The 16,107-nt window shown below is 44.2% G+C and overlaps 1 protein-coding gene across 1 annotated transcript in view; it reads left to right on the top strand.

Moving 5' to 3' along the window:
• The window catches only part of LOC138295314 (protein LEG1 homolog), a 96,070-nt gene that overhangs the window by 43,658 nt on the left and 36,305 nt on the right, over window positions 1–16,107 (top strand). Inside the window, exon 3 of the mRNA XM_069233533.1 lies at window positions 11,495–11,679. Coding sequence (XP_069089634.1) covers window positions 11,495–11,679 — 185 coding nt within the window. The remainder of the gene's footprint in view (window positions 1–11,494; window positions 11,680–16,107) is intronic.

Raw genomic sequence — 16,107 nt, 5'->3', positions numbered from 1 at the left:
TGGGTACTGCTAACCAGTCCCAGGGCCTGTGCTCTGTGTAAAATGGATATGCAAATTAGGCTAATTATAATTGGCTAAGTTAACCTACCTAAAAGTCCCTAGTATATGGTAGGGCATGTAAGTTTAGGGATCACAGCATAGGTGGTACACACCTAGGTGCACTGCTGAGGTGTCCAGTGTCATTTTAAAGGCAGGCCTGCTTTGCTGGCTGCTTTTAAATTAAAGTTATATGCAAATTCGACTTTGGAATTAAAGGTACTTCCAAAGTCTTAAACTACCTTATTTTTACATATAAGTCACCCCTAAGGTGTGCCCTATGTGCCCCTAGGGCTGGGTGCCATGTAACTATAAGCAGGGACTTTATAAAAATAGATTTATAAGCCCTGGTGAGGTCAAAACAGCCAAATTCGTTTTTCCCTCATTGAAGTAAATGGCCTTCATAGGCTAGAATGGGCAGACTTTATTTTAAATTTTAAAGTCTCCTTAAATGTTACATACCAAGAATTTGGTATCAAATTAATTGTTGTAATAAATCCCACAACTTCCAGTTGTTGGATTTAATATAATTTGTTCAGGTAAAAAGTTTAGACTTTACCTAAAAAGTTGCCAATTTCAGCTCTGCATTGTTTTTGCTGCTGTGCTCTGATTGGCCAGCCTGCAGCAGCTTCTGCCAGGCTGCCTTGATGAGGTGTGAAGTGGCCTGGCTTTACACAAAGGAATGTGCTTGGGGGAGAGAAGCTCCCCTCAGCAGATGGTGAGGCAGGAAGGGGGAGGGCTGCCAAACTGGTCTTCAAAGGCAGAGAAGGACATTTGGAGCACCCAGCAACACCCCCACATCCTGCAACCCCAGACAATTAGGTGCCCCCTTGATTAGATTAGGAGAGGGCAGGAGAGGGGTGTGTTTATGATTTTTAGCCACACCAGTGGGTGGGCTCAGCCAGATGTAACCTCCAAAAATCAGATTAATCCATGTTGGATTTTTAGAGACTGTTGCCTTCTGGGATGGATTTTTGCCACACTTCCCAGGAAGTGGTCATCACAGGGGGACGACCCTGTCCCTGATCGGAGAACCAGGGCCCCCCTGCTTTTCACCCAGGAGCAAGGATAAAACTGGCAGACCTGCACCCACGCCTCAGATCCCCACCAAATTTCAAGAAGAAAGAACTTAAGGAGAAGAAGGACTGCCCTGCTGGACCCCTGGCCTGGACCTGGAACCTGCACTCAGAAGGACTGCACCAGCTGCACACTTGGGCTTCACCACAAGAAGGACTTTGCCTGGCTTCAACTGGTTCAAGGAGGGACTCCCTGTTTGCTACAGGTGAAAAATTGCTAACCAGAGTCCCCTGCACCAACTCCTGAAGAAAGCGACCAGCTGACCACTGTCCAGTGGCCAAAAAGGAGTTTGCGCCAGGTGCATTCTGGGAGTTGAAGTCCACACCCCCCAAGGACCATCACAGAACTTCTGGACCCTTGGGGTGAGCTGTGGACCCCAAAAGAACCTTAAAAGAACATCTGGGTGAAGCCCCAGAAGTTTGGAAAAGATTTGAGAATTTTTGGAAAAAAGCTCCAGAGAGGGACCGACCCGCCGCGGAAATTCTAGCCGGCTTGCCTCAACCGCGACCCGGCCTGACTTCGTGGTTCGTCCCGGTAAAGAAAAACATCCAAAAAAGAGACTAAGTCCGAAGGTAAAAAGTTGACCGGGAGCTCCCAGCCATCGTATCCGAGAAGGGCTCCATGGACGTCGGATCAAGATCCAGGTTTACCCCGGTCGAAGGATTTTCATCTCGAAAAAACGACTAAGTCCGAAGGTAAAAGTCTCCACCGAGGAAACCCACATCGCGTATCCGGACAAGGGCTCCAGGAGGTCGGATTCAACTGGCAGGTTCGTCCCGGTGAAGAAAAACTTCAAAATAAAGACTAAGTCAGAAGGTAACTTTTTAACCGAGGCCTCCCGCGACCTGTAGCCGAGCAGGGCTCCATCGCGGTCGGCCTGAAAGTTTGACTTTGCCCCGGTCGAGGTGCAACCAGATGACCCGATTGGCGCTTTTTGTTTCTAAGCGCTAGAAAAGTAATAATTCTTTAAAAATTCATATCTCCGGTTCCCCTGAACCGATTTTAATCGTTTTTGTGTCCTTTTAAAGATAAAAATATAAACTATTTTTATAAATTGGTTTTGGATTTTTAAACTGTTTCCTGTGTTTTATTTAATTACTGTTTTGTGATATTTGAATGCTTTACACTTTGTCTCCTAAATTAAGCCTTGACGCTTGTTGCCAAGCTACCAAGGGTTGAGCTGGGATTAATTTACTGAGACCTAACTGTACCTAGGTGGAGGTTAGTGGCTTGTTGCTAGGTGTAGGTACCTACCTGCCCTACCAATAACCCATTTTCCAACATAATTGGAAGCAGCGACGGGATCCTGTACTTGTGTTCAATATCACGTTACAGTTTTAGGTAAAACAAATTAAAAATCCTTTAAATTGTCCTAGTGCAAAAATTGTTTTTAATTTTTAATTTGGATTAATTTCAATTATTGAATTTTTGTAATTTTTTTAAATTCTTGTTTCCAATTTTTGCAAAATGTTTTTGTTGACACAAAACTAGGGAACCATGGAGCTTGATCTGGCTAGCCTACCCACACTGACAGTAGTCCAGCTTAGGGGGTTGTGTATTGAAAGAGGGTTGCCTGCAACCACTGATCTCAGGAAGCAAATCCTGATCACATCCCTGACAGCATGGGCTGAGGCCCAAGAGGTAGAGTCAGAAGAGGCTCCAGAGGAGGGAGAAAGAAGGGAGGATGCAAGCTCTAATCACTCAGGGGAGGGAAGGCATCTCAGCCCAAGTGAGGATGAGGAAGAACGGTCCTCAGTAAATACAGTCACTAGGGGCAGATCCAAAGCTAGTGGTGGGAAGGGGGTCCTTTCAGGAGGAGAGAACCCATCCATCAGAGAAAGAGAGCTGGAGGCCCAGCTAGCATACATAGCTTTGGAAGCAGAGAAGCTGGCCCTAGAAAAGAAAAAGTGGGCATACAAAGAGAAAAGAGATGGAGGCAGCGATAAAGAAGCTGAGGTGTCCATGGGTGGGGGAGTTTGCCCCAGATTACCCAAGGGGGTGGTTCCTGCTTATGTAGAGGGGGATGACATAGATAAGTGGCTGGGGGCCTTTGAGAGGGCACTCCAAATGAGAAGGGTTAGGCCTCAATACTGGGGTTCCCTTTTGTTGGAGTTGGTCCCCAACTCAGGGAGGGATATGCTTCTGACCTTAAGGGGGGAGGAGGCAGATTCATACCCTAGTATGAAGAGGTGCTTAGCCAAGAAGTTTGGTCTGACCCCAGAGCAATATAGAATGAAGTTCAGGGACACCCAGAAGGTCAGTACCCAGTCTTGGGTTGACTTTGTGGACATTTCACTAAAGGCACTAGAGGGCTGGATTATTGGTAACAAAGTAGATACTTATGAGGGGTTATACAATCTGATCATGAGAGAGCACATCTTGACCAATTGTACCCAAGAAAGGTTACGCCAGCATCTATTGGACTCTAAGCAGACCAACCCTAGAGAACTAGGGGAGGCAGCTGATGAGTGGTTGAGAACCAGGGTGGTTGTCAAGTCCCAGGGGGGAGACTCCAAGAAGGGGGGGACAGGTCCCCAAAAACCTAAGGAGGGAGGTGGTAAGCCCACCACAGAGACTCCCTCTGTACCCCAGAACCCTAAGAAGGAGGAGAGTAAATCCCACTCCCACTCTGACCAGCAGAGACAGTTAGTCCCAGGGTTAAAAAAGCTTTTGGACAGTAGGGCTTGCTTTGACTGTCAGCAGACAGGTCACTTCAGAGGAGATGCAGCCTGTCCAAAGAAGGTGGTTAGCACTGGGCTGTCCAGTGTAGCCATAGAGGAGGATTCCTCAGATGATGAAGTCCTCCTAGCATTGAGCTGGGAGACAGGACCAGATGGTAAGCTGGTGATCCCTGAGGGTGGGAGTAGGCACTTCCACTACATTCAAGTGAATGGGAGCCCTACCACCGGCCTGAGAGACACCTGTGCCAGTCACACTATAGTGAGTGACCGGTTAGTGACCCCAGACATGTATGTCCCAGGAAAGACAAAGAAAGTCAGGATAGCCACAGGGGAGGTCACCTCCAAACCTGTAGCCATAGTGCCCCTAGAGAGGGAGGGTATCCTTGACTGGATTAGGGTGGTAGTCAGTGCTGACCTTCCCCTAGATTGTATCCTGGGCAATGACCTCCCAGAGGTGAGTCTGGTCACAGATGGGGTGGTAGCCCAGGGCGCCCCCCCAAGCTAAAGTCCTGGGGAGTCAGTCCCTACAGTTAGGAGACAGGGGTCCCCAAGGAAAGGAAAGAAGAAAAGGAAGGGAAGGCCACTCTTAAAGAGAGTTCCAGGGAGCCAAAGGCCTTCTGCCCCAGTAGGGGGGAGCCCAGAGTTGGCACTGGTGAGGCCTCCCCTAACCCTAAGGAAGTCCTGAGTAGTCAGGCAGCTGTCCAGATGCAGGGTGTTGCCCCTGCACTGACAGAAGGGAGAGTGGAAGGAGGGTGTCTGCCACAGGAGGTGGTAGCCCCCCACTCTAGACAGCAAGAGGGGTGCCAGGACCCCAAAGATGCCCCTAAAGCAGCTCAGCCACCTGTCAGTGGAGAGCTTAGGGTGTGGTTCTGGGTACTGACAGCTGTCAGTAGCCTCTGCTGGGTGCTAGCCTTCCTGGCAGCACTGTACTTGGTCTGGGAGGCAGACCCCAGGGCCAATAGCAAAGTAGGCCCCCTGACCCTATTGGTCATGGTGGGGTTGCTCAAGTGTTGGGTGACCTCTTTGGGTAAGCTAGGTGTTGCCCTAGCAAAGTTTGGAGTAGAGGAGGTGGGCACTTCACTACCCAAGTTGGCAGAGAGAAAGGAGGAAGACCCCCCTAGAAGAAAGTTTCAGTTTGAGTTGGGTCCTTTTACTGTTGGGATGGCTTCACTACCCATAGGGAGTGACCCTGACAGGAGGATATAAGGCAGAGTAGGCCCTGCAAAGGGACAGCCAGTTTTCTTCACTGTCTTCCTCGCCTAACAAGCCAGGAAGACTCTCCCAGGGTTGGGCTGAGTCTCCTGGGCGTGTGGGCTGGGGGCGGGGTTGTGTGAGAAAACAGGGCTGATTGCAGAGGCCCCATAACTTTTTGACCCCATTTTTCTCTTTTTGCTGGTGTTTTCCTGACTTTGATGGTGCCCTGGGTACTGCTAACCAGTCCCAGGGCCTGTGCTCTGTGTAAAATGGATATGCAAATTAGGCTAATTATAATTGGCTAAGTTAACCTACCTATAAGTCCCTAGTATATGGTAGGGCATGTAGGTTTAGGGACCACAGCATAGGTGGTGCACACCTAGGTGCACTGCCGAGGTGTCCAGTGTCATTTTAAAGGCAGGCCTGCTTTGCTGGCTGCTTTTAAATTAAAGTTATATGCAAATTCGACTTTGGAATTAAAGGTACTTCCAAAGTCTTAAACTACCTTATTTTTACATATAAGTCACCCCTAAGGTGTGCCCTATGTGCCCCTAGGGCTGGGTGCCATGTAACTATAAGCAGGGACTTTATAAAAATAGATGTATAAGCCCTGGTGAGGTAAAAACAGCCAAATTCGTGTTTCCCTCATTGAAGTAAATGGCCTTCATAGGCTAGAATGGGCAGACTTTATTTTAAATTTTAAAGTCTCCTTAAATGTTACATACCAAGAATTTGGTATCAAATTAATTGTTGTAATAAATCCCACAACTTCCAGTTGTGGGATTTAATATAATTTGTTCAGGTAAAAAGTTTAGACTTTACCTAAAAAGTTGCCAATTTCAGCTCTGCATTGTTTTTGCTGCTGTGCTCTGATTGGCCAGCCTGCAGCAGCTTCTGCCAGGCTGCCTTGATGAGGTGTGAAGTGGCCTGGCTTCACACAAATGAATGTGCTTGGGGGAGAGAAGCTCCCCTCAGCAGATGGTGAGGCAGGAAGGGGGAGGGCTGCCAAACTGGTCTTCAAAGGCAGAGAAGGACATTTGGAGCACCCAGCAACACCCCCACATCCTGCAACCCCAGACAATTAGGTGCCCCCTTGATTAGATTAGGAGAGGGCAGGAGAGGGGTGTGTTTATGATTTTTAGCCACACCAGTGGGTGGGCTCAGCCACCTCCAAAAATCTGATTCATCCGTGTTGGATTTTTAGAGACTGTTGCCTTCTGGGATGGATTTTTGCCACACTTCCCAGGAAGTGGTCATCACAGGGGGACGACCCTGTCCCTGATTGGAGAACCAGGGCCCCCTGCTTTTCACCCAGGAGCAAGGATAAAACTGGCAGACCTGCACCCACGCCTCAGATCCCCACCAAATTTCAAGAAGAAAGAACTTAAGGAGAAGAAGGACTGCCCTGCTGGACCCCTGGCCTGCACCTGGAACCTGCACTCAGAAGGACTGCACCAGCTGCACACTTGGGCTTCACCACAAGAAGGACTTTGCCTGGCTTCAACTGGTTCAAGGAGGGACTCCCTGTTTGCTACAGGTGAAAAATTGCTAACCAGAGTCCCCTGCACCAACTCCTGAAGAAAGCGACCAGCTGACCACTGTCCAGTGGCCAAAAAGGAGTTTGCGCCAGGTGCATTCTGGGAGTTGAAGTCCGCACCCCCCAAGGACCATCACAGAACTTCTGGACCCTTGGGGTGAGCTGTGGACCCCAAAAGAACCTTAAAAGAACATCTGGGTGAAGCCCCAGAAGTTTGGAAAAGATTTGAGAATTTTTGGAAAAAAGCTCCAAAGAGGGACCGACCCGCCGCGGAAATTCTAGCCGGCTTGCCTCAACCGCGACCCGGCCTGACTTCGTGGTTCGTCCCGGTAAAGAAAAACATCCAAAAAAGAGACTAAGTCCGAAGGTAAAAAGTTGACCGGGACCTCCCAGCCATCGTATCCGAGAAGGGCTCCATGGACGTCGGATCAAGATCCAGGTTTACCCCGGTCGAAGGATTTTCATCTCGACAAAACGACTAAGTCCGAAGGTAAAAGTCTCCACCGAGGAAACCCACATTGCGTATCCGGACAAGGGCTCCAGGAGGTCGGATTCAACTGGCAGGTTCGTCCCGGTGAAGAAAAACTTCAAAATAAAGACTAAGTCAGAAGGTAACTTTTTAACCGAGGCCTCCCGCGACCTGTAGCCGAGCAGGGCTCCATCGCGGTCGGCCTGAAAGTTTGACTTTGCCCCGGTCGAGGTGCAACCAGATGACCCGATTGGCGCTTTTTGTTTCTAAGCGCTAGAAAAGTAATAATTCTTTAAAAATTCATATCTCCGGTTCCCCTGAACCGATTTTAATCGTTTTTGTGTCATTTTAAAGATAAAAATATAAACTATTTTTATAAATTGGTTTTGGATTTTTAAACTGTTTCCTGTGTTTTATTTAATTACTGTTTTCTGATATTTGAATGCTTTACACTTTGTCTCCTAAGTTAAGCCTTGACGCTCGTTGCCAAGCTACCAAGGGTTGAGCTGGGATTAATTTACTGAGACCTAACTGTACCTAGGTGGAGGTTAGTGGCTTGATGCTAGGTGTAGGTACCTACCTGCCCTACCAATAACCCATTTTCCAACACTGTGCACCTATTGTATTCAACATATCTATCATAGAAAAACAATTAACCACCATCTGATCTGTCTCACAATATTCGGACCAGAGTTTTTTGATAGCTGCAAACTTCAAACAACACTCAGAAAGTTTAGAACAGCTGTCACAAATTGGAGAGATCACACTCTAGCCAATCATTCTGTGACAAACTTGTAGGAGGCTGGCCTGGTTTGTAGTGGGTACTCATGGTACTTACACTTTATACCAGGTGCAGTTATCCCTTATTAGTGAAATGTAGGTAGTGGCTAAGAGACAGGCTCTTTAGAGGTAGCTATGGATGAGCAGCCACAACTTATCTAGGAGTCTTAGTAAAGACAGGGGCTATGCCCACCAACCCAATGGCCATGTCCAGAGGAAGAATGTCCCCTGGGCATGGCCATTGGGGCCAGCGCAATGCAGGGGGCTCCAAGTCAGGGCGCCTGAGCTGGAAAAAAAGTAGAAATAAAAATACTTACCAGGACCTACCTGGGATGGGTCCCCCATCCTGTGGTGTCTGTCTGGTGTGGGTGGAGGTGCCCCTGGGGCCAGGAAATGGCAGCTCTGGGCTCTTTCCATAGTCTCTGACCATGGAAAATGGTCCACAGGTCCCCTAACACCTCCCCACACCCAGGCGTTAAATATTGGCGCTAAGCAAGCTTAGTGCCATTATTTAAGGTCCTCATCCCCCATGCATGAATTTAGCACGGGGAGACAAATATGACATTGAGGCCATATTGTCATTTTCTGGACGGGAACGCCTACCTTGCATCCCATTAACGCAAGGTAGGTTTTCACATCCAGAAAATGACGTTAACTCCATAACATTGTCGTTAGACAGGTCTAGCGCCAAAGTATAGATATTGAGTTAGGTTTGCACTGAATTAGCATAAAAAAATTATGCTAATTCAGCGCAAAGCATTCCCAGTGGCTTTGGGAGGCTACCCTGCCCAAGCCTGTAACACCTATTTCCAAAGGGAGAGGGTGTAACACCCCTGTCCCAAAGGAAATGCTTTTTTCTGCCTTCATGGGCTCTAGCTGCTCGAGCAACAGAAGGGCAGAAACCTGTCTAAGAGGTGGCAGCAGCAGGGGCTGCCTGGAAAACCTCAGAAGGCTGAAATGGCAATACTGTGGGTCCTCCAAGGAGACCCCAGAGTACATGGGATCATACAACCAATGCTTGCAAAAGCATGGGGGTATGATTCCTACATGTTTGATACCAAACATGGCCGAATTCGGAGTTACCATTGAGTAGCTGGACATAAGTAGTCCCACAGCACCTGTCCAGTACCCGCACTCACGAAGTCTGGGAAAATGGTCCTGAAGGTCATGGGGACACCTCTTCTAGTGTCCCGGGTACCTAAGTACATATACTAGGGACTTAAAAGGGGGGACCAGTATTGCAATTGTGGGTGAAATACTGTGTTACCAGTAGGCAACAACCACATTTAGAGGAGTGAGAGCATAATCTCTGGGGTCCTGGTTATCAGGATCCCAGTGAACACAGTCAAGCACACTGACATAGGGCAGAAAATGGTGGTAACCGTAGCAAAAAGATGGTAGTGTCCTACAAAACTCTTGAGGACCTCCATTATGCCTCAGCTAATATGGGTAATCACAAGCTGTAATCTGTATAATAATGTGCTGCCCATGTGAACAAGCATTGCTGGACAGAAGGAGATAGTTATGTTATGGACCATCAATGAGTTGACCAAACCTGTGTTCTGAGGTAGTCATAGGGACAGAGTCCTGTCTTAGAAAAAGGCTGAGCTGATAAATAAACTAAGCATATATGTTACTGGAGCTAATGAAAATAAGGAAAGATCTCAACTAAATATAATGTCAACTTGGTAGGCATCTGCCTTTTAGCTGCCTCTTGGGAATTATAGTTACTGTTTTAAGTTAGGGGGATGCTCTTTCATCTAGTCATCTGCAACTTTACTGCTTTGTTGACTTTGAACTTGTACAGTGATTTACCACATACATGCATATACCCAGATATACGTTTTTTAGGTACATATGTACTACTTTATAACTCTGAGTCAACAATATGGACATAACATGAATACATGAATCACTGAAGTTATTTTCCACTCCCTCACACTGCATCCTCTACATGCATTTCCTTGATAAGCCCACTCTAGTAATTATATTTCTTTTTTTAGGCAATTACATGCTTTTAGCCTACACTTTAGTGGACAGCCCAACTGATTGCCACCACTATCCAATTAGTCTTAAAAGAGTACATGTGTATGGTGTGCATGGACACCCAGGGTTGAAGAAGAAAGGGTACTCTCAGTTGCCCATTTCACTCCAGGGAATGTCATCATTAAGGCCCGTTAAAGGGTGGCCAAACTAAACATCCATGAGTGAATGATTCTAGATGAGTCCACTGCACATCATCAGGGGTATGGTTTATGCTTAGGTAGTGGGCAATCATGCTAGTCGTGGTCTTTTTGCAGTGGATTCCACTAAGGTGTCTTTCACCAGTGGTCATACCCAAGTAGCATTTAGTATAGGGGCAAGGGGTCATATAATTGCAATTTTTTGTGTTGCAATAGATATGTGGTTTGTGTCCAGGTGTGAGTATGGTTAAACTTATGGAAAGGACTATTACTTCCACATGAAGCCACCCACTGCTTTTAACCATAACAAGAGAACCCTCCCCCCATTAAAATTAATTAGGATTCTCTTAGCTATTTGTAATCCACTATTCGTAGTACACCAATCTACATCTAGATTACCTCCACCCTATACCTCACCTCAACATCTTGTGCTCCAAAGAACTCTGGCAAAGTTGAAAGGAGTTCCCCAGTGATGAAGCAAGAAACCCACCTGGGTGTGTGAGGGCTCTTGCTTCAGAGCAATCAGATCCACCAATATGTTGGCTAAGTTACCCTGGCCTAGACTTTCTTTTTCTTCCTCTTCCCTTTCTCTCTTTTTAGGAACTGCATACCTATTGTACTACATAGATGCTAGAATCCACATATACAATACTCTATGAAATGTAAAAATCTTTTGTAAAATGGTCTCCTAAATTTATTATAGGGTAGGGCAGAGTTGAATGTGTGAAAATGTTGATATCCACCAGATTAACTTTGTCACAAGCATGGTTCCTCTTTTCCTCTCTTCAAATTTCTATAAAGGAATAGATACACTAATCTCAGGCTACATGTGGCATAAATAAGGCAGCAAGAATTGCACTGAAATTGCTGACGATTACTAAAAACAATGAAGGCCTCAAATTGTCAATTTTTTATAATCATCAAACAGCCTTTTTACCGAAACAAGCTAGCAGGTGGGTTCCTCCATATACATCTCTGACCCCGTCATGGATGGAGATTGAAATAGACATTATAAAACTAAAGAGGAGGTCTGAGAGGTCAAACTTTAAAGGAAGGACACCAAGGATGCCAGGTCTAACTCTCTGGAAATCCAAGAGCACTGGACACCCCTCATTGAAGAAGCCAGGTTTGTATACTTCACAAGATTGCTGTAGTCTCCTGGGGCATCTTCCATTGCTGTCAGCAGTTGATGCTATGGGTAGGGTGGCCACTGCCAGAGGTAGACTTGGGCACTGAAGGGTGTAAGGTGGAGGTGGTATAGTTTTGTAATCAGCACTTATGTTTTTTTTTAAATTAAGCACCAGGAAATGCTAAAAATGTACCAATAGAAATTGTTGCAGCTTCACATACCCATTCAGGACAGGTTTCAATATTTCCACTGCAGATTGTTCCACTATACAACAGCTTAGGTTTTTATTGTATTCTTTTTGGTATATTCAGTGACTTTTTTGTATTTTGTACAAATTGCTTGTTTCCCCAGTGCACCTCTATTGTGTGTATAAAACGGTGATTCTTAAAGTGTCTCTTTTTCTTAAAGGCATGAACTATTTTTTGTCAGTTGTGCCATTCCTTGCAGCTGGTGAGTCTGGCATATTTAAGAATTGGCAAGATGAGACACAGATATTACCTCCAGAGGAATTCTCCAGTGACTTTTGTTTCACTTACGCCAGTTGTTATTCATCGTTTTCACTTCTAATGGACAAATGGAAATTATATTTTAAGGTAAGCTATTTTGCTTTTGGCAACATATTGAGTATTGACATTTATTATTGTTCACTTGTATAATTATTCGGCACTAGGCACTACATTTGAAATCATTACCCAAATCATGCAATATGCTCAACAACAGACACTGCCAAAATAGGTCAATTATATCACTGTCCATTTAAATTCTCTTATGCAAGTTTCAACATATTTTCTTGAGCCACCTGTTTTCATACTAAAATACACGGGTGAGCGGTGGTAGAATATACACCCACAGCCTGCCTTAAACAATGCCAAACAACTCTCTTGCATGCAACATGTGAGGATAGATCACTTGTCTGAATTAGCAACATGACAAGTTGCTTTCCTTCCCTGTTCCAGCCATTTGCCCCCCATCAACATTTGAGTACCAAGGATGACCATAGTCTGGCTAGGAGGTTGCACTCCTGTGGAAGCCCTATCGTAACTTAGACAGGTTAAGACACTCCAACACAGCAAGTGATTTTCGGGGGAAAGGAAGACATATCCCTCAGCGTATCATTAATGAGGCTGTTCCCACATAGAGCCATGTCCCCTGAATTCAAAGATAGAGCAGATCTTCTATCTATCTTCAGATAAGATCTTCTCCTTACACAGCAGACCGCTTGCAATGCCAACATTCACTCACATTCTTTTTCCAGTGAAGAAAAAGTAGAATTTAAAAAAAACAAAAGGAAGGGGACGTAAAAATCAAAAAACCTTTATTTTATTTTTTTATTTCCTGTTTTCATGTATTTTCTGTCTTTTTTGCTTTTCTCCTCCCCCTTCAATTGTGTTTCTTCTTTCTTGTCTTCGCTTTTCTCTTTTCTTTCTTCATTTGCCCTATTTGTATACTGTACTGAAACACCCGTTTCATTATGTACATGTGAGAAGTTACCGATCAACATGGGCACTTATCTTTCTAATATCTATCATTTTGTATGTAAAGAATAAGGATAAATTACAAAAGGTGTCATGGAAACTATGTGGAAACGTATTGTATAATTTACACTACTATATATTTAAATCAATTTTCCATATTTTTTGTATAAATGTTCCTTTTTTTTGTACTAATTGCAGACTTGAGAAAGGGGTTCCTCGAAACAGGTGTTGGCAGTGTATGTTGGATTCAAAAGGAATAAAGGAATAATCAAATAAAATAAGGCTATTGGGATATTATGTCTGCGTAAATTAAGAGCGATAAGAAAAATAGAGGAAGTTCTGTAGAAATTGATACAAAGAAGAACCTGTTCTTAGACCTGTCAGTCTTAGGGTGGGCTCCCCCAAAGCTTTTTGCTTGTTTGTCTCATGTTTTTGCTGTATCTTTGTGTTGGCTTTAGGATTCTGAGCACTTAACCCCTGCTGACCATTGCTAAAGTGCATGTGCTTCTCCCCTAAACATGGTAACATTGGTGTATTCACAATTGGCATAATTAATTTACATGTAAGTGCCTTGTACAGTGGTATAATGAAAATCAAAAGCTACTCGTGGGCCTCCCAATTAAGTAGCCTTTCAATACCTGTCTCTGGTCTGCCATTGCAAGACCTGTGTGTGCAGTTTACTGTAACTTTGACTTAACATTTAAAACCCCTTGCAAAGTCCTAAACTCCCCTTTTATTACATGTAAGTCACGCCTATGGTAGGCACTAGGTAGCCACAGGACAGGGTGCTATGTAAGTAAAAGGAAGGACATGTACTTTCAAGTTTTACATGTCCTGTCCTGGAAAAACTTCCACATTCATTTTTCACCACAGTGAGGTCTACTCCTCTCACTAGTCAGCATTGTGAAGTCTTTCATATACTTTTAAGCTGTAATTCCTGATAAAAAACGAGCACCTGTGTCATGTTTTATATCATTGGCATGGTAATAATACATCCTCTTTACTGGTAAAGTTGGATTTAACATTAATATTTTAGAAATGCCACTTTTAAAAAGTGGGAATTTCTCTGTTTTTACAGAGTGCCAGCAGTCAGTCTCAAATACATGTCTGGAGTGGGTGACAGCTACACTTTGTACATTACGTCTAGACAATCATAAGCACAGGAAAGGTAGATGTGTCTGAGCACTCTTCTGCATTCTCATGGCCATCCTGAGCAAGACGGGTGGAGGAGGAGCTGAAACATATGAATAGGCACTGCCTGTCTCCCACAGAAAGGGCTGATTACCCCTACTGATAGTCTAGAGCTAGGGCTGAGAAACAAAGGACCTCTCTGCACTTCAAAGATCCTTCTTTGAAATCACCCCCACTTCAGAGGCACATTTGGGCATATGAGCTCGATCTCTGATCCTACCAAATCAGTACACTACTGGACCTTTGAAGAACTCTGCCAGGAGTAAGGACTTCTGTGCTACACGGAGTGCTACTCAGCTAGACTGCTTTCCAAGAAGGCCTGCTCCCTGCCTTGATGAGTTACCCTGCTGCCTGTTAGTATCTTCCCTGCTGAAGAAGGACTGGTCACTTCTCCCATGAACCCAGAGTGACTCCAAGGGCTTGATGGCTTGCCTTCTCTTCTGAGTTCTCAGGGACATTAAAGACTTCACTCCAATCCTGCTGTAGCTGCTGGACTCTGCCCACTGTGAGTCCTGTCCTGCCAAGAGACGCCAATCAAGTCCTGGGCTTTGAGTGGGGACTATGCAGCTGCTTTCTAAAAAGAAATTGATGCACCTCATCCGTTGCGCTGGTTGAAATCAACGTATTGCCTACACCTAGCCAGCTCAATGATGACGCATCGCCTTCATCGCAAGGGGTCTGTGCGACTCGATGACGACGCTTTACCTTCCTTACTAAGAGACCACTGACGATGTATCTCAGATTGCACAGCTTCAAACCAATGCATCACCTGTATCTAGCTGGCTTGATGATGATGCATTACCTTCATTGCAAGGGTTGCGCGGCTCAACAACAATGCTTTGCCTTCATCGCACAGGGGTCTACGCTGCTCGACGACAATGCATCTCCAAGGTTGAATGGATCAGAACTGACGCATTGCTTGCACATCACCAACACATTTATCCATCCAAGGTACTGTCTAGAGGGCTGGGCGTGGATCTTGTAGCCAGCTTGCCCTCCACCACAGTCGGCATGAACTTTGTATTTACTGGGTCTAGCGCAAACTCAAGTAACCTTTTAGCGATATGGACTTTTAAGAACAGTTTTTGGTTTATTCTTTAAAACATCATAACTCCACTTCTACTTATTGGATTTTTGTCATTTTGGTCTTGTTGTACTAGATAAATATTCTCTGATTTTCTAAACATGGATGGAGTCTTTTTGTGGTGGTTGCATTGTGCTACTGTGTGTGTGTTTCACAAATACTTTACACATTGCCTCTTAAGTTAAACCTGACTGCTATGTGCCAATCTACCAGAGGGTGAGCACAGGTTAATTTAGGTTGTGTATCTGACTTACCCTGACTAGAAGTTGTGTTTCCTGCTTGTACAGGATGTGTACTCTGACAACCAGAAACCCCAGTTCAAACACCTGTGAAGAAGTTTGAATTAGAAAATGGGTTTTGTATTGTGACTGTGTCACAAAAGTGATACACGCCTAATTCAAAATCCTAATAAATATGGGCCATATTGTGTTTTTTTAAATGTAAAGCAAATGTACATATTAGAGGTAACTTGATAGCTGAAATTGCAATTTAAAAAAAATCTAATTTAAATATGTATTATAAACACCAATAAATGAATATGGAACATTTTAAAACGTTATTAAAATTTAAATATTTTTTTATATGTAGATAATTAAAAAGTGCTACAACATTAAAAACATGATAACTATCTTGAATGTATAACATTAAATTAAATGTATTTTTCTGAAGTTTAAATTTTAAAAAATCTCACTTGATGTAAAAACATGGATGTTTTAAAATGTATAAATAATTATTACAAGTGATGTGTATAATTAACTTAAAGTAATGTAATCATATGTTTTAATATGAGTAATGTCACATTACGTTTTACATGAAACAAGTTACTGAATATGTTAAAATAAATATAATTTATTTTTAGATTTTGTAACATTAAGCTGATTTATTTTTTAAAGCTTACATATTTTAATTTATTTAAAAAAAAATTATTTTCAAGAGTGCATGGCTACTCTGAGGAGTGTCCTAGCGCTGAGTGGATCGTAAGACAGCACAGGATGTCAGAGTTAGAGAGTGAAAAGCCAGATCTTGAGATCCCATGAGATTTTATTTTAAGTACCTACTTTCATTAGTTTCTATGGGACAGTACAGCTGGGTTTTTTTGTGAATAGGGATGGGCTTGCCCTTTTGTGGATGGGTTCATATCCTTCTCAAATCCCCAAACCATCTTTAATCACTCCTTACTCTTCTCTAAGCCTCACGTACTTAGTTGTAAAGATAGACCATTTTTGTCACCCACTCCCACTGGTCCCACCCACATTTTCTACTAAGTAGTA

Source organism: Pleurodeles waltl, chromosome 5 (assembly GCF_031143425.1).
Source record: "Pleurodeles waltl isolate 20211129_DDA chromosome 5, aPleWal1.hap1.20221129, whole genome shotgun sequence".
Taxonomy (NCBI): Eukaryota; Metazoa; Chordata; class Amphibia; order Caudata; family Salamandridae; genus Pleurodeles; species Pleurodeles waltl.
This window is presented reverse-complemented; position numbering and strand designations above follow the sequence as displayed.